This window comes from Convolutriloba macropyga, chromosome 3, assembly GCF_964194025.1.
Source record: "Convolutriloba macropyga chromosome 3, txConMacr16.3, whole genome shotgun sequence".
Classification (NCBI taxonomy): domain Eukaryota; kingdom Metazoa; phylum Xenacoelomorpha; order Acoela; family Convolutidae; genus Convolutriloba; species Convolutriloba macropyga.
This window is the reverse complement of record NC_134470.1, coordinates 35,594,330-35,619,958: the sequence shown is the minus strand read 5'-3', so window position 1 is coordinate 35,619,958 and position 25,629 is coordinate 35,594,330. Positions and strand designations below refer to the sequence as shown.

Genomic DNA, 25,629 nt, shown 5'->3' with positions numbered 1-25,629 from the left:
TCAGTTTAAAAACACAATCGGCTAACTGAATGGCTTCAATGGCTTTTAATATCGTCAATTTGGAGCAAAGTGTCGACTATGAAGCGCTTCAATTTCATGCATACGCAACACAAAATGAAACCACTTGCAGGCCCAAACTATTTTCTCCAAATATGTTTTCACTCTTTCAATGGCGTTTATTGCCTTTTCGTAAGCCTGATTTTCAAATGCGAAGATGGAGTGAAGCTCTTTTTTGCCTTAGGTTCCTTGAATGCATTCGTTACAGGCTCGTTTAGTTTCCTTACAGTGGAATGTATAACAGCGGACGACAGGAAAAAGGAACATCATCACGTTTCTTTTCCCGTGATGATGTTCTGTTTTTGCAAGAGCGAATATGCGATAAGTGCGCTGATGAAGTTTCAGATACCTCTAATAAGAGGGGAGGCTCATTACACTCAACACAAATAGAAGTGCGAAATTAGGATTCTACAGGGAAATGCCGAATACATACCATGTCAGAGCTAGTTCTGTTGAGAGCATCCACGTACGACTGCAGCTCATCAATGATCTGCTTGATGGTCTTTCCACTGTCTGCCTGGGTGAGCTGTGCTAGTTCAGGCGACGCCAGGGTCTCCTCTAGCTCTGCAAGGACAGTTCCAATACTGCCAAACCTGCTGGCTAAACTGTCAACGCACTCTCTCAGCTCCACCAGTGACTGTTCAAAGTCAGTTGCTGACTGATCGAACGACTGTTTCTTGTCCAGCTTAAACAGGAACCAAAGCAATTGATACTTATGATACTCTCTGAGACAGTTTTTCTCCGGGGGAAAATAAAAAGCGCCTGTGAACAGTGTGCTACGCGTTTTTCACATTAGGATTTGAGGTTTCTTATAACCCGATAAATCGTTTGGACTTCCATGTCTTTTAACAGTCTTTTCAACAACTTGATCCTCTCCGCTTCAGCCCGTAAATTAAGGTCACAATATTTGGTAGCTCCAACAAACAACGTAAAGTGTATAGTTAATATTTTGTAAATTCTATTGTTACAAGCCAAAAATTGAAGGGACTCTTTGACATAAATTAATTGTAAAAAAGTGAACGAAGGCAGGCAGCCAACCCAAATTGATCAACGCCTTTCGTAAATTTCTAAACCACTCTAACCAATCAATCAATTTGTAGGAAAAGCCAGATAGAATTCTGTGAAAAGAAAGAACCCATACATTGTAATTAAGCACTACATTTTCAAAAATACCAAAATACCTGTCGTGTTCGTGAGCCATGATGGCTACCAGAGCCTCGAAGGACCTGGTATCAAAATTCTCATACAAGTGATAGACATTGATCATCTGTTTAATTGATAACCAAGTTGTAAACCAAGTCATTTATCGCCAAACTAATGTCTCAGTCAGCGATTAAATGAAAATAACGGATAAATTATGATAGAATTCAGAGGTCAAGTCATTGATTATCGAGTGGATTTGGTCAAATTAGAAAATTTTAATCTAATTAATCATCATTTCTGTTCATGCACGCATAATATGAGATTAAGTTATTTAAAGGAGGATGGCAGACTCATAATAACTTTTTCGGGTCTCCATTACAACCCCTTCTCTCCCCCAAATGAAAAACATTATTATGGTATGTTTACCATAACTGGGGTCTATACGATATCCTATGCGCAGTCTATAACAGTTGCTTAATACGTCAAAAAAAAGGTTATAGAAACAACCTGTGGTGAGACAGAATAGGCCTTGGCATTCTCGATTTCCTCCTTGGCTGCTTCGTAGACTGTCTGCAGATGCTGTTCGAAGTTCATCCGGTCACTCTCCCCACTGATGCAGATGAGGAACTGTTGGGAGTGATGCAACAACTGCACCATGTAGTTCTGTACCATCGACTGCGAGATGTGCCCGATACGTTCGACCTACAATGGAGAAAACGTTTCGATTTTGTTTTCAGGCTGTGTTTTCGCTCATGATCTGACTATCTAAGTAGCTGTAAAATTAGATCAAATTAGTCAAGTTCATTGCATTGATCCCAACTAATTCAGCATTTAATTTCAAATATCTGGCGCACATTTTGTCTTATTAAACAGTTCATTATATGGCAGAGCAGTCACAGGATTCTGTGTAAATGTATAAAATAAGTACCAAAGTGTTCAAGCAAAATAATATTAGGACCGCGTACATTATAATAATAAAGTTATGTTTGCAGCTAAAGGTTAAGAATGACAGAACAGTTGATTGTTTACGAAAACAGGATCAAATATCTTACAGATCAGAATACACTAAGTGATTCGATTTCATGTGATAAAAAAAAACAAAAACTATACTAACACGGTTCCATTATTCGGCCAACTTCGACGTATTCAATTTTCAGTGAATCTTTTTAGTTAACTTAAATTAATTTCAGAAATCTCTTGGGACACAGATTGCCGGAAAGGCCTCGAATGAAATCTTGATTGTACACAATTCTCTCAGTTGTCGAAAGTGCTTAAGCAAGTGTCTGCATTTATCAAAAGATTGGCCAAAAAAGCGTTTAAACAAAAGGCTAATTTTAGCTGAGAATAATAGAAAACAAATTGTGCGAATCAAAAGACGAATTTGATGCTGTCCTTTTGATCGATGAAAAACGTTACTGCAGATTCAAGTAGACTCGGAAGACGAGCCCTGACAATCCAAGAAAGGTAGTAGTGAGCTGGGGCTTAGGGATGCTAGCATTAAGGGCGGTGATCGTTGTGTGTGTGTGTGTGTGTGGGGGGGGGTGGGGTGGGGTCAAGCAATGGGGGGGGGGGGTGGGGTGGGGTCAAGCAATGGGGGGGGGGGGGGTTAGGGTTGCGAAGACTAGAAGAGAAAGGGGGGTACAAATCGACAGGTGGAGCAGGGCGGACAATGTGAGTGTTTGAGGGAGGAGGGGGTGGGGGTGAGGGCGAGCTTATGGCGGGGGAGGGGGCGACTGAGGGTGTCAATATTTTAAGAATAAAAACCGCAATTGACACCATGAATTTGCGAACACAGTTATTCGTGAATCATATTTTTAGAGTATAGTAAGGATTAGGGCTCTCAGAGAACTCAATTCCCTCTGAGCTCTACCTGTTAATCCCGTTTTTGAGGACGAAAAGTCAGTAAATAATTATCAAGAACCTAACAATCAAAATCTTACCTCCGAACAACGAAAGATTCAAAATATTATAAAAGTTTAGCTCAACAATGACGTACAAAAAACAAAGAAGCTGTCATTAATTTCATAATTAATGACGTAATATCTATAAGGGAGTACACCACCTTACCATGGACCACAAAAACGAACTCAAATTGGCAAAAATTTGAATAAGGAAGCAAATTACAAAATTCACAGCTTTTTAGTTGATTTGAGGTCAGAAAAGTATTTCAGCAGATCCTGCATAATAAGTAGAGGGGCTAGAGAAAACTCTCTAAAGGACCACGTGAAATATTGCTACTATACACCTCAAAACCCACTGCCTTCAGTTTTGATTGATTGAGTTACCGAAGAACCTATAATAGTAAACATAGCGGTCATATTGCCACAAAATAGCTGAGATAGATTGCAGTAGATCTGCAGTCGCAATATGACAAAAAAGAATGACCGATGAAAAGAAATAGCCGCTTTTGTCAGATCATTGCTGAATGTCAAAATTATATTTTGAAAAAAAGAATATGTTTTGTGTATTTCCATGAGCAAATAAACTTCACTTAGAGTGACATATACAGAATCGACTTTATTTCGTAAACTTAAAGTAAGCAAAAGGTATTTTGAAAAAGTAAGTCATTTTTGAGAGAGTTATTTTTGAATCACACAGAAAACTTGATTCAATTAAAGCAAAAAAGACGTAGACGTCACAAGGCAAGTTCAGTCAAAATAGCACAAAGAAAAAACAGAGTGAAAGTGATGACATATTTCGGAGTGGGAGCAATAGAGATCACTTAAAAATGAAGAACGAAAGCGTGAAAAAGTCACTTGAGAAGTCAAAGAACGTTCTAGAAGAAAAGCGCAAAATGGTCAAGCAAAAAATTCGCATAAAAAAGACCAACACGTTTACAATGAGTGCTATAAACTTCGTTCAAGAGCCATTAATCACAATCGAAGTGCAATCAAAATAATAAATAGCAATCTTCTCTATAAGAAACATAAAACAGAAGAAAATTTCGCAATTAAGAAGACATTGCTTGATATATTGGAGGCAATCAGAGACAGGTTCTATTGGTGTCAGCGTTTTTAAAACAAGAGCGGAAAAGTTTAAATTTAAGCATAAACGCAGCACCCAGCTCATACAAGCATTCCAAAAAAATTGAACCCACCAAGAATTTCTTCAGTTCTCCATTCTTGTGTCTACTAAACCAATGTTTTCTTGATAAAATCTCAAAAAAAACTTTCGGGCTAGCAGAAAGCCGGTCGCACACATAAGAATTGCTAAAGATCTTGATATTAATATCATAAAAACTTCGGTGACCTTAAAAAACTAGCCAGAAATCTATCTTCAAGAAGTTCAAAGATTCATTGGCTCCTAGGGCTTAAAAAATTCAAAAACTGAGTAAAACACTCAAAAGTTGAAGGAATTGCAAAAAATTATTTAAAAACTGGGGCTGTATTTTAAGAACAACTTCATTGCCTCTAAAACGTTTGACAAACGTCAATTAAAGACTAATCTAACAGAATACTCAAAACATGACCAAAAATGTGAGAAAATTCACAATTTTGGGTCCTAAATTGCATAAAAAGGACACCTGGAATTTAAGCCTTCAACGCAGCTTCAGCTTTCTAATCATTCGAAAGACTATTAACGCCAGCTTAGAGCCACTAATGAACCTTAATGCGAAGTGGGCGTTGCCTGTTTATCGCGTTTTTAAAGCTCAGTCATGGAAAAACTTTTGAAAACCTCTTACAAAAAATAAAAACACGGAGCTTCAATACAATTCAATTCTTGGATTATGAAAAAAGAGTGCCTAAAAATAGCCGCTGAGAGACAGACGGCCGCAATTAATGAACATAACCGACTAACGTCGGGCCAATTGCTCTGAAACGACTGGCAAGCGGTTGGCTTCGTCACTAGCTGTAACTGAGGGATACAAGCTTAAACTGATCTGAGTAGAACAAAAGGAGTAAAAATGGGGCGCATTACGTTGGACGGATGGCTGGAATGAGGGAGGTTAAGGAGAGTATGAGTGTCTAATGCGGGAAAAACCCTTAAAACCATAATTTGATGTCTCAGCAGCTTCTGTGATTTACACACGTAAAAAAGTTCCTGCTCAGTTACTCAAAACTATCCGTGCTGTAAGTAACTGAGCAATAACATTTTTGAGGATGAAATATCAAATGGTCAGAAAAAAAAACGGATGGAGTCATACTACTAAAATTCGTACATACTACCAAAATTCGTACAAAAAACAAACATAGCCGGCAGATTGCCGGAAAATAGCCACGACAGACGCTTTTGGCCTACCATGAATTGAAACAACTAAAGAAATGAGATTTGACAGATCGACCACCAGCTTTTTAATAGACCACTAGATTTTTTGGGTTAGATTCAGACTGTCATTTATATGAGACACATTTGCTTTACAAAGAAAAATCCCTATTGGAGCTTTTTCAAAAAGAATGTTCGATATTAAAACTAAAGACTCTATTACTCAGGAATTAGGGCATATAAATTTGGCACTACTTAGATGCAAACTATTGACCTTTAATTAGTAAAAGTTCATTAAATTTAAAGTTCCATAAGTGAGTTCAGAAGTCATTTTTTGAGTGAGGTAAGTCACGCAATTGACCTAAAAGCAGAAATGACGTCAAGAACACAAATTTCAACTGCAAAACAGAAGAAGTCGCTGAAGTCATTGAAAAAGTCAATTCCAAGAAGTCAGTGTAAGACGAAAAAAATCTGTTAGACGATAAAAAAAATTCGGAGCGCAATAATAGCCGCCTGGAATTGCTGACGCGGCTATTAAAAAACCAATAGGACTAAAATAAGGGCAAAATAATCCGTTTGAGAGCAATTAAACACAGTAAGAATTTCAAACGTTAAAGTCGAGTAACATTTTGGACACACAACCTACTAACGTTTGACGAAATGCTCGCAAACGACTGACGAAGGACTTATTTTCCCGGTTACCACTTCATCCCGTTTCTGAGGTCTTAAATTCAAATCGACCATAGCCACTAGATGGCCGAAAAAGCCACCATTGATTCCCATAACACTGATTGGGATTGAAGGAACAGAAAAACAATGATAAAAAATGATTTTTGTACAAAAACATTTCGAAAGTGCGGACTGTTTTGATTGGATTTAGTAGTTATGCATACTCCTGTTTCTTAATGAGAGGATACATAGGCTAGTATTAGTCCCAGAATTAGAGATATTAAAATAGACTTATAAGAAAAACGTTGAAGTAGCGGGCATTTAAAATTGGGCTTTTATGGGTTTATCCCGTTTCTAATTTGATTTAGTTTTTCGATACCCATTCTGACCCCTTTATACACTGCTTTACTGAGCAATTGCTCTTTAAAAAGCACTTTGAGCAGAATGAGCGAATAATTAAACTAGCCTAAAGAAGTCGAAAAGATTTCATGCAAAATGGTGAATGAGCCGTCAACTAAGGTAGAGCAAAACAAAGTAATAAACATAGCAGGAAAAGTCCTGACATAATTCAAAGAAATCAGACAAAACAAAAAAAAACAGTAAAAATGCATGCGAATAAAAAACCACTAGCGAGAAAGAGACCTTTTGTTCAAACACCGGTTTCTCACTCTTCTTTAAATTAAAGCACAAAAAATTCACGCCGCAAAAACCACTCACTTTTTGGCTCAACTACCTGTTTCGGCGTGGCCAAAATCATTACTTCAATTTGACTCCCAAAAATTGATTGATGTGCAAAAATCTTTTAAAGTGCGAATTATTTTGATTTCATTCCGCTATTAGACATACTCCTACATGTTGTTGAGATGATACATGGGCTAGTATCAAAACAAGGCTTATAAGAAAATCCGACAAGAGGGCGTTTAAAATTGGGTTTCATGGGTTTATCAAGTTACTTCTTTTGATTTGGTTTTTCGATACCGACTCTGTTGATTACAGATGGTATTTTTGAGCAAACGCTGCTCAAAAAAACTTTGAACAGAATGCGAAAAGAATGAAAATAGTCACGTAAAATTTTGAATATGCTGTGAACTAAGGTAAAGCAAAAAATTTTATTCGAAGAAAAAGAGCGAAATAACTAGGATAATTATAACAGCGGGCTGAGAAGATGAGGGAGGATATTAAAAAAACAAGACAAAGATACATCTCGAAAAAAGAAAAGTCGAGCAAAAAAACTGAATGACAAAATCTAAGAAACCTGATAATTTTCTTTTAATAAAAATGTTCTCTATACGTTGTCGAGTCGCAATAGCTGTTTCAACACATTTTAAGAAGCAGTTCCAAATTATTCTTTGAACAATCGCAAGAAACTTAAACGCACTGGAACACTTGAAACAAGTGAAAAAAGTCAGAACTAACAAAAAGCAGAATTGATTTATTTATTTTATATAAACGTGTGCTATTCAACCGAGTAACAATAAAACTACACGTAGTAACAATAATCCTACAACCAACCCTAATCAAACAATTGAATATAAAAATACTCTGAAAGGCAGAAAAAAGTAATCAGTCATAACAAAAATTTAAAAAATTCGCTCGCAAATACTTGTCTTGCTCTCTCAAAAATGCAGCATGAACTGAAAATAACTCTCTCTTCTCTCTGCTCTTCAATTCGTTTAACCGTCTGAACTAAACACTTAGTTTTCACGTGCTGCATTGACTTTTGCATCCTGTTTCAAATACACTCCAAAAAATTATCGATCAAAAAAAGACGCACCACCAATACTCTTCGAGTCGTAAAAAGACAGCGTCCCAATACAATTCAAATTCTGCTAACTGTAAAAATAGGCGCTCTAAAATAGCCTGCTGAGAAGCAAGCCGAGGACGGTTAATAATCAAACTAATCGAAAATTGAATAGTTTTGATTAAATATGAAAATTTAGCTAAAATCAAAATATAATTTACTCAAAAGAAATCTGGACTAGTGTCGAACAAACTGCTGTTAAACGACGGGCGGGGCGTTGATAGTCTCCAACTTAAGATAAAGGAGGATAGTCTAACAGGGAATTAGTAAAGCTGTAACGGGAATTAGTAAAACTGTAACAACTACACATCGACTAAATGCGCCCTCAGGTTTCACCAGCTCATCAGATCAATATATTAGCCGGCGTAAGCTTAACTTCAAGCTTAATTTGAATAATAGACCAAGCAGGGGTGACTTTGACGCATTGAGATGCTGTAATATTTTGGAGAAACAGACAAAAGGTAGGTCGGCGTCACAGAAACATAGCCGGCAGATTGCCGGAATATAGCCTCGATAGACGCTTGGGGCCTTCCATGAATTGAAACAACTAACGAGATTAGATAGACAGATCGACCACCAGTCCTTTAATAGAACACTAGACTTTTTGAGTTAGCTTTGGACTGTTATTTTTATGAGACATATAAGCTCTACAAGGAGAAAGCCCTAATAGGGCTTTTCAAAATTAGAATCTTTTCAGTTTGAGCCCCCTCAGCTTAGTGGGCGCATAATTGCACCCGTCAGATGCACGTGCAATATTTTTTACATAATGACTTACTATGTAATGGCACGTACTATGTAACTGGGGGCGCATAACGTACTGGGGGCACAAACGGAGAAGATCCCAAAATTAATATTCGAAATCAAAAACTCAAGACTCTAATAATCAAGAATTAGGGCATATATGTTTGGCACCACTTAGATGCACACTATTGACCTTTAACAAATAAACGTTCATAAAACTTAAAGTTCCGTAAGTGAGTTCAGAAGTCATTTTTTTGAGTGAGGTAAGTCATTGAAAAAGTCAATTCCAAGAAGTCAGGGTAAGATGAAACAAAAATCTGTTAGACGAAGTAAAAAAACATAGCAGGACAAGTCCTGAAATACAATTCAAAGAATTGAATGAAAAACTTAAAAGCACTCTACCAGACCAGCAGATCAATTGAACAAAGCCAGCCAATACACAAACAAACAAACAAAATCATCGCAAAAAATTGAGAAACTAAAACAATCAAACAAACAAAACAAAAATATACTCATTACCAAAACTCTTGAAGCTTTTTTCCCTTAGGCAAAATTTAATCCCTTTAAAAATACATGTCTCAAAAACATGTTCAGGACCATTTTTGTTCTTGAAATCGGTCCAGTATTACCTGCATGACCTGAAAAAATTCATCGGCCCTTGAAGATCGATTCAAAAATGCCGCAAATCGACTCAAAAATGACCGCAAAATATAAAAACTAAAATCAATTGCAAAATTTAAAAAAATTTTGCTAAAAATTGTGATATTAAAATCTTCAGAATCATTTATGTGTCGCTAGAGGCTAGCCAAAAACCCAATTCCAAGCATTAAAAAATTCATTGGCTCAAAGATCGATAGGCAATAATTTTTAGAAAAAATCTCGAACTTCAAAAAATTGAAACTTGTTCTATTAAAATGTTGAAAACCGTTTAATTGCCCCTAGCAGCTATCTTATAACATATTATCACACCTTGAATGAGGTTGGCTTGCTACTGAGGTAAGAAAAACTGAATATAAGACAAAAATGTTTTGAAAAAACTTGAAGAAAATCGCAAATTTTAACAAAAAATATTTTCAATACCAAAAGCTAAATTGTAGATAACAAGTCCATTGAAGCCAACAACCACGCAGTAACTTTTATCGTACCATGGATGAGATTTTCTGGCACTTGAGAATGGACAAATATCAAAAATTGCCAAAAACTTTAGGAAACCTTGAAAAAATAGCAAATTTTATAGAAAAAATGCAAAATTTCGAGACATTAAAATGTTGAATACCAATCCATTATTATTACAAACCATGCAGTGCTATATTATCAAAAAAATTTTAAAATTTAAAAAAAAATTGAAATTGCAAAAATTAGTATCATTTTGCATGTTTGTATTAGTAGTACCCAAACATATAGCTCATAAAGTGGTCAAAACAAATTATTTTGTCTCGCGAAATGCCTTCATCATATTTCAAAAACTTCAACGTTTGACTAAAACAAAAAACATACCCGGCAGATTGCCGGAAAATAGCCACCGTTGATTCCCATAACTCTATTGGGATTGAAAGAAAAGAAAATATCAACAAAAATTGATTTTTGTATAAAAACATCTTTAAGTGCGATTTATTTTGATGTCATTTCCAAATTGAACATACTCCTGTCTCTCAGTGAGAGGCTACAGGGTCTAGTATCAATACCAATAAGCATTATAGATAGTAACTAAAACTTAAGAGAACAAAGTTCAAGTACCGGGCATCTAAAAATGGGCTTTATGGGTTTAACCCGTTTCTATTTCTGACTCTGATTTTTTTATATACTGACTCTCTTCATTTTGAATTGCTTTGCTGAGCAGCTGCTGTTTAAAAGGACTTTGAGCAGAATGACAGAAGAGTGAAACTAGCCTAGAGAAGTCAAAAAGATTTCACGCAAAATGTCGAAAAAGCGGCAAAATGGGTAAAGCGAAAAAAAGTTCGACGATGTAAAAAAAAATTAGGAGCGCTATAATAGCCGCCTGAGAAGATGAGGGCGGCTATTAAAAATCAAAAAAAATCACAAAAAAATGAAAAATTGCAACATTTTGAGCCCAACAACTCCTAAAAATGACCTTTTAACCTTTAATTAAGGCCATTCCAGCAGCTGCACCACTCTAAGCACTTGAAGGACCACTGAAGCTCACTTGGGGCCTCTAATGAAACGTAATGCCCGCTGGGCTTTACCTGTGTATCCCGTTTTGAAAGATCAAAGTCATTGAAAAATGTGTGAACACATCTTAAAAAAACAGCGCCCCAATACAATTCAAATTCTTTGAATTGTAAAAAAAAATTAGGAGCGCTATATTAGCCTCCTGGAATTGAGGACGCGGCTATTTATAAAACATTGTAATGTATAAATCTTTACCTGTCGGTCGAGGATCGCAGTCCTCATCTCATGAGAAAGGGAGTTGAGTTGATCAATTACATCCAGTAAGCTGGCCGACACTGTCTCGATACTGGAACACAAACTTACGCTACAAAATGGCGACAGATCATTATCATTTATTAGCAAACTTCAAACTTTCGATACAAATTTGACAAAATACAAGCGATGTACAATTTTTCAAACTGCTGCTAACAATGGGCACATTGCGTCATAGCGATAACTTACTTATACCAATCGAAATACAGTTCCTGAGCTCCTTGTAGTCTATTGCACCTGGATATTTAGCTTCCTTTGAGATATATTATTTTTTTCATACAATTTTTCAATATAATATTGCTTTAACGTTCTCATAGAATAGTTAGAGGTGCTCATTGTTCTAAGTCAGTAAGCTGGCCGATACCATCTGGACACTAGAACCTGAATTTAATGAGTGTGCAATTTTTCAAATTGCAGCCAACAATGAGCTCAATATTGCATCAACTTATACCTTATTGTTACGGAAACGCAACTGGTGACACACTAACTTTGCAAATTGATAATTCTGAGAAGATGGCTTTCCACTTTCCCCTGTCGCCCGTCTCTCTCTGACCTCATTGATGAAGTTGGCGAACATCTGCTCCAGGAGACTAAGAGTGGCTTCACAATGTTTCTGCCAAGGTGCGTTCGCTCTCACTTCAGCTAGCAGACTCTCCACTGCATTTGTGACTTGAACAGCTCCGTCTGACACTTGTGGCCAGTTCTCACCAGAACCACTAAAATTTATTGTTTGATTTAGAGAACAGGTTATGATTTGTACCATATCAAATGAAGTTTTGAGCTACGAATATGTCCAACCCATAGCAGAAAAAGGTCATAAGGAGCCTAAGATCCACTTAAACTGAAGAACGAAAATTTGGCCGCTTTTTAACACTGTTAAGCGCCATTGTTACGTTTAAAGATAAGCATATGTTTGCAAGAAAAACTTGCCAATATATCGTGCAACAATTTGACAATATATCATGTAACAACAGATTAATTCAAAAATGATCAAACCTTTCGCATAATCCTTTCGCAGAATTGACCCACTGAAGAGACGCAACCTTGACATACTCGCCCGCTCTGATGATGGGTTGTTGCAACATCTTACCCTCTTCGCTCAAGATAGCAGGTTCTCCTGCCAATTCTTTGGAAGCAGATAGTCTCAACAGATCTGTAAAAGCAGCTTCCAGTTGATTATACACCTCGGGATTAGGTGCTTCGCCCGATTTCAACCCATCTAAAGCACTCTTTGTGGCCATGGCCGTCTTGTGCCCGAAGGCTTTGAATTTGTCGCTTATTGGTGGGTTCGCGCTACAAGCGGTGGATGATACGCGGCAAAATCCGATAACATCTCGCGTAGCTTGTGCCAAAGCCGAAGCTGCGGGAGTAAGCTCTTGGCGGTCCAAGTCTGGTGAGAAAACCTGTTAACATCAAAGTTAATACAACATTGATAACTCATTTTTACAAGCACTAGCTATATAAAACTGAAATAGGGGAATGTTCAGTCAGCAAATATAAAGAGAACCAAAAGGCTTTCTTTCATGGGAAAACTGTCTAAGATAAGAAAAGAATCTCTATTCCAACAACTTTTGCTCCTCATGTAAAAACAAAAAGAAACCACATTAGCGATCAAGAAGTTAGAATATGCTACCTTTTTCCAAGCGCCCAGATATTCATCTCTTAAGGCCTCAAGGTGCTCTCGATCAACCAGGGCTTTCTTGCCCGGTTTACTTCTCTCATCAGAGGCTCCAACCAGGTACGCAATCTGGGCAGCGCCTTCCATGAGCTGACAAATCGACTGACAAGTGGCTTCGACTCTCTCTCCGAATTGGTCCAAGTCGCCTCGGTTGGCGTCAAAGGTGAGTTGAGACATGTTCGAGCCCAGAGCACGAGACTGCTCCATGACATTTTCGAAGTTCTCAAAGTAGCTGCGGTTATTGATGGGGCGATTGGGATTCTGTAACATCTTGGACACCAGCTGAAACAATGACACTAAGTTTTTGTATTGCAATGATAGCCCTTTACAAACTCTGGATTACCTTTTAGAAACTGGTTATTTTGTATTAACTTTTGAGAAAAGCCTATAGTTTATAAGGAATGTGCTCTTACTTCAATATTCCTAATGGCACTATCGCAGTGCTTCAGTCCAGGAGAACTTTGTAGGACAAGTTCAAGCATGGCGTTGATACCACTGACCACCGCTCTAGCCGAGGCACTTAATTTGGGGTGCAACTGTGCACTCGTATCTGCCGAGTTTGAGGATCCCGATGTGGCAAACACCTGCCTAGAAGTGTCCAAAAGTATAGAACTACTATAAACCAGCTTGTCCAACACTTGCAACATCTTCTGTGGTTCAAGGGCGTTGCGATCTTTGGAAGATAGGTAGAAATCAAGAGATATCAGTACAAATTGATGCAGGTTTTTGGCAGTTTGCAAAGCACTGCTGGGTAGACCCTCCGGGTTCTTTGTGCAAGAGTGAACTAAGAGGTTGATTTCATCGCTAAATGCTCCGGACACCGAATGCAGGTTGGCTTGCAATTCGTTGATTGAACTGAATTGTGTGTTGAATGGTCCATCGTAGGTTGGAGCTTTCTGTATGCTCTGGTTGCATTCGTTGACAATGTCTGAACATGTTTGAAACTCTTTCTGGCCAGGGAGGGTGCTGACAAACATCTGGATTGCTCCATCCAAATCCGCCACTTTCTATTTTTAAAAAACTCAAATATTAGGCACATCTAGTGCTTGATCTGATCAGTATCGACATTTCTCAAACAAGTAAAGCAACCTGTGATCAATATTGACATTTTAAAACAAACGGTGCCCATACCCGCCGGAAAACTAATACAGTAATATCAAGTACAGTAATATTGTGCTAATTTTTCACGTGAATGCTAAAGCAAGAACAAAAAGCAGGTGAAATTACAGCAGAAAAGCGATAACAATACAACGGAGCAAATTCCGTGTTTACAAATCGTTCTCATCCAAATTTCTGATCCAAAATTTTATTTGATTGTGTTCGAATTGGTTGTTTTGTGTGATAACCATCAAATCAACTTTTATTTTTATGTAAATGAATCCAGGCAGAAGACAGCTTTGAATTTGTACCGTTTTCTTGAGAAAAGAGGCCTGAAAGTGAATGAAAGTTGTAATGGATGAACATATTTCAACGACTGCTGACGATTCGAAAACACAGTTCAATATAATAGCAGACATAATAAATATCTGATAGCTGACAGGCGATAGATTCTCTAGGGTTCTGCTATCAGAGAACTGATGAATCAGATTGAAAAAAAATCAGAGGTCTGATTTGTATTACTAGAAAAAAAACAAGCTGAACATGATCATGCAAACTTTTTTGTAGCAGAATAATTTGTCTAAGTTCGATAGGCTTTTCAACTAAAGATCTGGTCTGAAAAACTGTCCATCAAGATGTAAAAATTTGCTTTGAATAAATCTAACTCCTGCGCTCAAAAGAACGTAGGGTTTACCATTTAAAACAAAAAACATAGCCGGCAGACTGCCGGAAAATAACCGCCTTTGACGCACATCGGGATTGAAACAGGAAAAAAAAGAAGAGATAGCAGTTAGCAGAAATTTCTCCTCAGTTTCAAAAAATGTTAAATTCAGGAAGCACGTTAAATTCATTCAGTTGAAAGATATTGAGGTAAATCAGAAGTCAAGCGTGAAAATCGTGACATGTAAAACGAAAAAAGTGAACAAAAAGTAACGCGAGGTCTGATTTGTAACAAAAATTCAGAGGTCTGATTTGTATTACTAGAAAAAAAACAAGCTGAACATGATCATGCAAACTTTTTTGTAGCAGAATAATTTGTCTAAGTTCGATAGGCTTTTCAACTAAAGATCTGGTCTGAAAAACTATCCATCAAGATGTAAAAATTTGCTTTGAATAAATCTAACTCCTGCGCTCAAAAGAACGTAGGGTTTACCATTTAAAACAAAAAACATAGCCGGCAGACAGCCGGAAAATAACCGCCTTTGACGCACATCGGGATTGAAACAGGAAAAAAAAGAAGAGATAGCAGTTAGCAGAAATTTCTCCTCAGTTTCAAAAAATGTTAAATTCAGGAAGCACGTTAAATTCATTCAGTTGAAACAGATATTGAGGTAAATCAGAAGTCAAGCGTGAAAATCGTGACATGTAAAACGAAAAAAAGTGAACAAAAAGTAACGCGAATTAAAAAACATAGCAAGAAAAGTCCTGACGTACAATTCAAAAAATTTTCACTGACTAAACAGAAACTAGACATAGAACGGATTATGAGTGATTTTGGAAAATCATTTCCAAAAAAATCAGACTGAAAAAATTAAAAAAAACTGAAAATCAATGTCAAAATGCCGCATGTGAACAAAAATTCACTAGCGAGAAAGAGAAAACTAGTTCAGAAAAATAGGCCTAGAATGAACTATGAATGGAGTGGGAAAACCATTCGGAAAAAACATCCGATCCAAAAAAAAACGAGAAACGGTAAAAATCAAAGTGGAAATTCCGCATGTGAACAAAAAATTACTAGCGAGAAAGCGTATTTTTGTTCAAACACAGTTTTCTCACTCTACTTTAAATTTAGAGCAAAAAAATTTCACGCCACAAAACCACTCGCTTTTTCGCTCCACTTCCTGTTTCGGCGTGACCAAAAGCACTACTCCAATTTGACTTTAAAAATTACGAAACTGTGTGAACAGATCTTAGAAGACAGCGCCCAATACAATTCAAATTCTTTGAATTGTACAAAAAATTAGGAGCTCTAAAATAGCCGGCTGAGAAGCTGAGGCGCCTCTTAAACATAACCGACTAAACTTCGGACGAATTGCTCTCAAAACAGAAGAACTAGCCCTAAAACGGACAATGAGTAAAATGGGAAAACTATTCAAAAAAAATCAGAAAAAAAAATCAATATCAAAATGCCGCATGTGAACAAAAAAACCACTAGCGAGAAATCGAATTTTTGTTCAAACACCGTTTTCTCATTCTACTTTAGAATTAGAGTGAAAAAATTTCACGCCACAAAACCACTATTTTTCACTCCACTTCCTGTTTCAGCGTGACCAAAATCACTACTCCAATTTGAGTTCAAACTTCATGAAATGTCTGAACAGATCTTAAAAAAAGACAGCGCCACAATACAATTCAAAATATTTGAATTGAAAAATATATAGGAGCGCTATAACAGCCGGCTCAGAAGCTGAGTCGGCTATTATCGAGAAAGGATAAGTGTCTACCCAGCTTCGATTTGCAAGTTCAAGTAATGGTAGGACCAACTCCACTCCACGTTAATATAAAATCATTCTAAGGAATATCAGAAAACTGGCGAGAATTTAAATGGCTACTGAGAGCAGGCATCGCGGTTTCCCGAACAACAGAGGCCAACAAGAAACATGCACGATATCTCCATTTACATTTTACGGGCACACCCTGATTTATTATCTTCAGATTGCAGAAAACACAAGAAACAACATGAATAGCTCCTAAGAAACGTTACGCAACAGATACGCTGCAGCCGACTAAAGCAGAAATTGCTTTACGATCCAAAAATTCTAACCAACGAAAGAAACATCATGAGGATTCATGAGATTTACGACTTGCAGTCATAGACCACATCGATTTGAATTATGAAAAAAAGAGCAGGACAAGTCCTGACATACAATTCAAAAAAATTTAATTGACTAAACTAGACCTAGCGCGGACAACAATTAGATAAGGGAAATCATTTCGAACAAAAATTAGATTAAAAAAACGAAAAAACCATAAACATCAAAGTCAAAATGCCGCATGTGAACAAAAATAAACCAGAAAGAGAGCGAGCATTTATTCAAACAACATTTTCCTACTGTACCTTAAAACTAGAGCAAATAAATTTTACGCCGCAAAACCAATCGCCTTTTCGCTCCACTTTTTGTATCCGCGTGACCAAAACAAGCACTCCAATTTGACTTCAAAAATTGTTCAAATGTGTCAGCAGATTTAAAAAAAAACAACGAGTAACAACTCAAAGGAGAAAACCTTCTGACATACCTTGAACTCCCTAACTGACTTAATGATTATCTTAATTGAAAACTCTAATAACTTGAAAAATAACATCAAAAAACATGAACATACCCGGCAGATTGCCGGAAAATAGCCGCCGTTGATTCCAATAAGCATGATTGGGATTGAACGAATAGAATATATTGAAAAAAAAGATTTTTGTACAAAAATATTTTTTAAGTCCGATTTATTTTGATGGCATTTCGTAGTTGAACATACTTCTGTTTCTTAGAGAGAGGCTACAGGGGCTACTATCAACACCAATAAGCATTAGAGGTGGTAACTAAGACTTATAGGAACGACGTTGAAATAGCGGGCATCTAAAATTGGGCTTTATGGGTTTATGCCGTTTCTATTTCTGACTTCAATTTTTTATACCGACTCTGTTCATTTTGCTTAGCAACTGATGTTCAAAATCACTTTTACCAGAATGAGAGAAGAGAGAAACTAGCCTAGAGAAGTCGAAAAGATTTCACGCAAAATGTCGAAAAAGCGGCAAAATGGTAAAGCGAAAAAAAGTTTGACGAAGTAAAAAAAAATACGAGCGCAATAATAGCCGGCTGAGAAGATGAGGGCGGCTATTAAAAATGAACAATTAAAAGTTCTTTGTCCAGAAAAATTGATAAGTCTCTGTTAAAAATCTCTCTAAGTCGCAACTTCACAACACTTATTGGCAAAAGACCATGCAACAGAATTAGTTTTCATCCATTAAACGAATACACATGGACGACAGAAATATCCAAAAAAATACAGTAGAGAAAACGAAGGTAAGGGAAACGGAACGAAGGACACAATCAAAATTATATTCTCTGCAAAGTTTCAAGAAAACTAAGCTACAAATGACGGATAACTTGTCAATATGCTACTTTCAAACCATTTTTCAACAAATTTTTACTACTTTGGTGAAGCATACACCAATCCAACACCTTGCCAATTTATACAATAAAACAAGCGAAGAACAAAAAAACATTAAAAAAATAAGAAAACTTGAATCATTTTTTTCTAAAAAAAGATCCCTGTCTAGCTTCCAGTAACTTCCAATAACAACCCTAGAAAAACTCTGAAAATAGTGAACAGTACAAAGTACCGAAGAGCAAAAAGTTTAAAACGAGGCCAACAGATTGCCGGAAAATAGCCTTCGTTGGCCCGCTTGATGCACATCGGGATTGAAACACAAGAAATTGACCAAATTTTTCCTGTTTTTTTTTAGTTTCAAAAAGTGTTCTAATTTGGCGTGCAGTTTTAGCTGCATTCTGAAACTATACCTGATTCAACTTCTAAACTGAAAGCTAAAAAGCGCAATACCAATGTCGACTAGCAAACACTCTAATGGACCTTGATAACCCAATTCTAAATGACATAATGACCGGGCTTAATCCGTTTATCCCGTCTCTCGTCTCTTTTGATTTTTTGACTTTAACAGTTTTTACCACACTTCGGAATTGAATGCTAAAAAGAATATAAAATCAATTCAGTTGAAACAGAGAGTGAAGTAAGTCAAAAGTGAAAATGGTGACTTAGGAAACACGAAAATCGTGATAAAAGGTAAAGCGAATTTTTAAAAAAGTAGAGCGCCTAAATAATAGCCGTTGATAGGCTGACAGCGGCTATTTAAAAACAACAAAAATAAGCAAAGAAGTCGAAAATGCGACAAATCTACAGGAAAATTAATCAATTATCGTGACCAAAACAACTCAAAAGTAAACAAACAAAAGGCAGTAAAAACAATCAATTTCAACCATAGACATGCAAATTATATGATAACTCGGAGAATACAAAAATTATTTAAAAACAACTTGAAAAAACATGTAGAGAAAGTTTGAATTTTTTGATATTACGAGAACACATAGAAACAAAAAGAGTTCATTGGAGCAAATAGAGTAATGAAATACTCGCCAAAACAACAGGCAAGTTATAATAGGCCAAGAAACTTATCTAATATTAGAAAAAAGGAAAATGAAAAATTTGAGAAAAATTATTTGAAAATTCTCAGTTTATTGTCATTTTTTCACATCAACAAAAACTTTTGATGCCAATAAAACTGTAATCACATGGTATCTTAAAACTCCTGAATAAATCAGCGTCTATCAAAATCCTACACAAAGCAGTAAAACAAAAAAGAAAATGCTAAATTTCAGCAAAATAGCTGAAAAAGCCGTTGAAAGGCTGATGGCGGCTATTAATAAGACCAATTCATGCTCTTAACTTTAACTTGAATAATTAATTTTAACTTGAATAATGAAATCCTACACTGATTTACCTGGCACGGGGGTCGAGTGCACTGGGTTCGAGTGGAAGGATATGTAGTGGAGATGGGAGGGGTGAAGTGAGGGGGGCTGTGAAGTGGGTGAAGTGGGTTGGGGGGGGGGGGTTGGTGAAGTGGGTTGGGGTGGGGGGTGGGGGGTGGGGGGTCAATCTCTAAGAACCACCCTTCACGCCATGAATATATGTCTCACAAACAGTTTCAGTGAATTGCATACCTAGAGACTAGTGAGCCGTATGTTCTAAGAGAACTTATTGCCATCCAGTTGTTACCTGGTTCAACCGTTTTGGAGGACAAAGTCCAAAGGCTCAGATGAAACGCAAAAAAGACCACGGGACTAATATAATTGCTACAAACTATTTGAGAGCAATTAAAAACTGGAAAGAAATTACGTACACAAGCAATAAGCGACGCATACCCAATACACCACTCATTTACTAAAATTCTCGTTACAATTAATATTTTGAAAATTATCAACATAAAAAGGACCTGACAACTTTCAGTTCTCAGTAAGATTGGTGCATGGTTCAACTAACTAACTGGTTCCGCAAATTAATTAGATTACTCTGAAGTGAGACACCGCACAAAAGTCATACGCATATCTGGCGGACCTCTTGACAAGTCTAGATGAGTCTCATCAACTAAAAAAAACGGCCTAAAAGGAACAGGAACTTAAATTTGGCGCATACTCCAGCAATCTCCCCACGTTCAAGAAAAATCAATGAGTTAATTCATTCTATCGAAAGAATATTCAAAACACCCACAACCGCGATTGGGATTTCAAGAAGAAACATACCCGGCAGATTGCCGGAAAATAGCCGCCGTTGATTCCAATAAGCATGATTGGGATTGAAAGAATAGAAGATATTGAAAAAAAGATTTTTGTACAAAACATTTTTAAGTCCGATTTATTTTGATGACATTTCGTAGTTGAACATAACGTACTTCTGTTTCTTAGAGAGAGAGGCTACATGGGCTACTATCAATACCAATAAGCATTAGAGATGGTAACTAAGACTTATAGGAACGACGTTCAAATAGCCGGCATCTAAAATTGGGCTTTATGGGTTTATCCCGTTTCTACTTGACTTCAATTTTTTATACTGACTCTGTTCATTTTGAATTGCTTTGTTGAGCAACTGATGTTCAAAATCACTTTTAGCAGAATGAGAGAAGAGAGAAACTAGCCTAGAGAAGTCAAAAAGATATCACGCAAAATGTTGAAAAAGCGGCAAAATGAGGTAAAGCGAAACATTTTTTTTATTCGACGAAGTAAAAAAACATAGCAGGACAAGTCCTGACGCACAATTCAAAGAATTTTCATTGACTAAACAGAAAACTAGACCTAGAACGGACTATGAATGGATTGGAAAAACCATTTAGAAAAAAATCCGATCCAAAAAATCCAAAAAAAAATAAAAATCAAAGTGAAATTGCCGCATGTGAACAAAAAACCACTAGCGAGAAAGCGAATTTTTTGTTCAAACACCGTTTTCTCACTCTACTTTAAATTTAGAGCGAAAAAAATTTCACGCCGCAACACCACTCGCTTTTTCGCTTTTCGCTCCACTTCCTGTTTCGGCGTGACCAAAATCACTACTCCAATTTGACTTCAAAAATCATGAAAACGTGTGAACAGATCTTAAAAAAAAGACAGCGCCCCAATACAATTCAAATTCTTTGAATTGTAAAAAATAGGAGCGCTATAATAGCCGGCTGAGAAGATGAGGGCGGCTATTAAAAAGGAAAAGATTGGTGGTCGCATGAGTGCGGAATTTTTTATTTCAATTTTAGTTGGACATACTTCTGTTTCATAAGAGGATAAATGGGCTAGTATCAATACCAAAAACGAATCTTTTCCGTTTAAGCCCCCCTTCCAGTACGTTATGCTCCCCCAATTACAGAGCACTTGTCATTACATGGTAAATCATTATGAAAAATTATGGCACGTGCGTCTGTGGGGTAGAAATAATATGCGCCCACTAAGCTGGGGGTGGGGGGCACAAACGGAAAAGATCCCCAAAAACATTAGAGATGATAACTAAAACTTGGGAAAAAGTTAAAGTAGCGGCCCTCTAAAATAGGTTTACTCCGTTTCTTATTTGATTACGTTGTTCGGCATTGACTCTGCTGTTCATTTTAGATAGCTCTGCTAGGCACCTGCTGCTTAAAAGCACTTTCAGCGGAAGTCCTGACTTAAAATCCAAAGAATTAACAACCTGACATTTAACAACTTTAGAGCAAGATCACACTAAGACAGTCAACAAAGCCCATGACCCACCCTATATGCGCAAATATGAACAAAAACTCTAAACAATTGTCTAAATTAGAAGATTCAGCGTTTTAAGAATTACAAAATAAATTTTATGAAAAAATCAATGACAGGCAATGCGAAAAAGCGGGCAAAATGAAAAAATGGCCAAAATCAGAATACCTTTAAAGTCAGTGGCGTCAAACTAGAAGAACCACATGCCAAAAATCTGAAACGTTAGCTGAAAGTTGAAGCTCAAAAATTGTAGCCCAAATTGCAACGCACTTAAGGGCCAAAGAGAACTGTTATTTTGGAGGCTAAGCGATAAGACAAAAAAAATAAAAACATGCAAGAAGTATGTCCAGACTAACAAATCAACTTCTGTTTTTCGAAAACAAGAGTCAAAATCATAAAAACAACTGTAAAAACTCAAACGACTAATAAGGTTAACTTGCTCCTTATTAATAATCAATAAAAACAGTCATTAACGAGACTCGACGACAAGACAAGAAAAAGTACAACAAACACTCGCCAAACAAAAAAATCTTAAAAATTAAGGCGAACTAATAGGGTCAAAGTTAAAAATTACACTCTCCATGAAATAGAACAATTACTTCAGTTATGCCTCCTTAGCAAGCAATGAGAGTTGTCACTACTGATACGGAGTGGCAAGACAACAGAAACAAAAAGTTAGAGTCAAATTTTCACTAATTTTATGACGAAGAGCGTCAAAGAGACAAAAAGCATTAAATGCCCGCTGATGAATCCTGGCAACTGCAAATAGCCGCAATAAGAACATATAAGTATTTTATTTATAGCACTCAGGAGATGAAACTCTGAAAAAGGTATTCAAATTGCCGCACTTGAAAAAAAATTGCACTCAAAAACCGAAAATTTGTTCAAACACCAAATTCTCACTCCACTTCAAAGGTAATTAGGAAAATCCCGCTTCAAACTTACTGACCTTTTCGCACCCTTAACAACTTCAGCGTGATTCGAATCGCCACTCTATTTGACATTCAAAAATGTGAAAAACTTGAAAAAAAACAACCAGAAGCCACAAACGACTCGAAGTAGATATTCACTTAGAACCCAGCCATTTATGCACCTAACAAAATGTGCCTCTACTGATTTACAATTAATAAATTGAAACAAACAGCAAAAACAACACCAAAAAACAATGTGATAAAATATGATAAAATACCTTACAGAATTTTTACACAAATTGCGACCCCCGAAACAACTATTGGCAAATCAATTTGAAAAAACAGTTCCTATTCATTTAACGAACCCCCAATGAAAAAACCACGAAACAGTACACACAGAGAAAAAATTCCTACACAATGCTGCTTTCCATCATTAACTCGAAGATTACCCTTTAAAACTTTTCAGTGCTCAATCAGAATCCTACGCAGGGCCTGCCTGTCGGAGACATCTTAACCAACTACTTAAAAAGCAGACAACAAAAAAAAACAAGACGAATTACAAACTATTTTATTTATTATTTTATCTGAAGTGCCCTATTTAACATTGAACTGCCAAAACTTAGCAACAATATCTATTAAACATCTCTCGGTTGAGCAAAAAGCTCAAAGCGAGAACAGATGACAAAAATTAGCGAGATTTGATTAAAATTACTCCATTCTCTTTAAAAACAACTAAAAATCAAAATCAATCAAAGACCACCAAATACATACACTACAGAACTAAGCTGAACCATAAAAACAAAATAAAAAAAATTACAGAAGACCCTATAAAGCGTTCAACAGTCCAAAATGGCAAAAACATAGCAGGCAGATTGCCGGAACCAGCTGCCGTCGACGCGTTTGATGCATATCGGGTTTGAAACAAAACTTACCCCGCAGATTGCCGGAAAATAGCCGCCGTTGATTCCCATAACCAAGATTGGGATTGAAAGAAGAGAAAAAAACTAGTGAAAAAATGATTTTTGTACAAACAATTCTAAAGTACGAACTATTTTGCTGTCATTTTGCAGCTGAACATACTCCTGTTTCGCAGTGAGAACACATAAGAGCTAGTATCAATACCAATAAGCATTAGAGATGGTAACTAAGATTAACTTTCGAGTAACGGGCATGTAAAATTGGGCTTTAAGGGTTTATCCCGTTTCTATTTCTGATCCCGTTTCTATTTTTGATACTGACTCTGTTCATTCTGTATTGCTTTGAAGAGCAACTGCTGCCTAAAAAACTTAAAGCATAATGAGAGAAGAGTGAAATTAGCCTAGAGAAGTCAAAAATATTTCAGGCAAAATGTTGAACAAGCTGAACTAAGGTAAAGCCAAACAATTTTACTCGACAAAAAAAACCATAGCAGGACAAGTCCTGACGTACAATTCAAAGATTTGGCTTTGACTCAACCAAAAATAGACCTAGAACGGACTATGAGTAAATTGGGAAAATCATTTCTAAAAAAAATCAGAAAAAAAAATTAAAATCAATGTCAAAATGCCGTATGTGAACAAAAAACCACTAGCGAGAATAGGAAATTTGCTTCAAACTGAAAACTAGGACTGGAATAAACATTTAAAACAACTGGAAAAACGATTTAGAAAAAATCCAATCCGAAAATCCGAGAAAACAGTAAAAATCAAAGTGAAATTGCCGCATGAGAAAATAAAAAAACACTAGCGAGAAAGCGTATTTTTGTTCAAACGCCGTTTTCTCATTCTACTTTAAAATTAGAGCAAAACAATTTCACGCCGCAAAACCACTCTCTTTTTTGGCTCCACTTCCTGTTTCGGCGTGAGCAAAATCACTACTCCATATTGACTTCAAACATCAAGAAAAAGTGTGAACAGATCTTCAAAAAAAAGACAGCGTCCCAATACAATTCAAATTCTTTGAAATCTAAAAATAGAAGCGCTGTAATAGCCGGCTGAGAAGCTCAGGCGGCTATCAAAAAGAAAAAAGATGAGAAAGTGTCAAAAAGTGTGCGAATTTGGTGTAAGTTTCATTTAGATTCAAAAATTTATGCTTATTTTAGCTTCTAAACTGAAAAATATTAAGCTTAATACTAATGGCAGCTAGCAATCGCTCCAATGAACTCTGATAACCTAACTCATTGGGACTCATAGGTTTACCCTGTTTCTTTTGATATTGCTCTTTTGACAGTGACCGTATCCACTACATTGCGCAATTCAACGATTAGAGGAATGAAAATCAGTTCAGTTGAAGCAATGATTGAAGTCACGAACCAAACGTAAAAATCTTTACTTATGTAAAATGAAAAACATGATTAAACGGTTAACCCAATAAATAAAAATGACGATCGCCTAAAAGATCACCGTTAAGAGGCTGACGTTGGCTAGTAGCTAAAAAAAAATCATCTAAAAGACTTATATTTGCTTCAGATAAAAAATACTTCCTAACATACAATTATTAGCCAAAACAGAATAAGACGAACAACTTTTTAAATACACGTTTCTCGCTCTGTTAAAAAACTGCATGAACAGAAACCACAGTATCTTTCACTCTGATTTTGACTTTTGTTCAGCTGATTGACCTAAACACTTTTTCCTTTCACGTGCGACATTTGACTTTGGAACCTGACAAAAGAAATCAACTATTAACAAAAGACAACATAGCCGGCAGATTGCCGTAAAATAGCCCCCTTTGATGCGCTTGATGCACATCGGGATTGAAACAGAAAAAAAACATAGCCGGCCGGAAAACAGCCGCGATAGACGCTTATGGCCTTCCATGAATTGAAACAACTAAAGAAATATGACAGACAGATTGATCAGCAGTCCTTTTATAGACCAGTAGACTTTTTGTGTTAGATTCAGACTGTCATTTTGACACATACGCTCTATAAGGAAAAGCCCCAATAGAGCTTTTTCAAAACTAATATTCAAAATCAAAAACTCAAGAATCTAATACTCAAGAATTAGGGCATATGCGTTTTGCATTATTTAGATGCACATTATTGATCTTCAACTAGTAAAATTTTATAAAATTTTATAAAAGTTCATTTAGCGATTTCACAAGTCATTATTTAGAGTGAGTTAAGTC

General features: G+C 36.5%; 1 protein-coding gene across 7 annotated transcripts in view; it reads right to left on the bottom strand.

The window, feature by feature from the left end:
- LOC142336168 (talin-1-like) overlaps positions 1–25,629 on the bottom strand; it is a 210,366-nt gene that overhangs the window by 86,570 nt on the left and 98,167 nt on the right. For 5 of the 7 annotated variants that reach the window (XM_075384782.1, XM_075384786.1, XM_075384783.1 and 2 more), the window contains 8 exons: positions 14,144–14,164; positions 13,148–13,741; positions 12,690–13,016; positions 12,053–12,459; positions 11,545–11,772; positions 11,000–11,090; positions 1,708–1,902; positions 491–742 (listed from right to left, as the gene is read on the bottom strand). In XM_075384782.1, the coding sequence (XP_075240897.1) occupies positions 491–742; positions 1,708–1,902; positions 11,000–11,090; positions 11,545–11,772; positions 12,053–12,459; positions 12,690–13,016; positions 13,148–13,741; positions 14,144–14,164 (2,115 nt within the window). The remainder of the gene's footprint in view (positions 1–490; positions 743–1,707; positions 1,903–10,999; positions 11,091–11,544; positions 11,773–12,052; positions 12,460–12,689; positions 13,017–13,147; positions 13,742–14,143; positions 14,165–25,629) is intronic. The other 2 variants (XM_075384784.1, XM_075384787.1) reach the window with 1 other exon arrangement.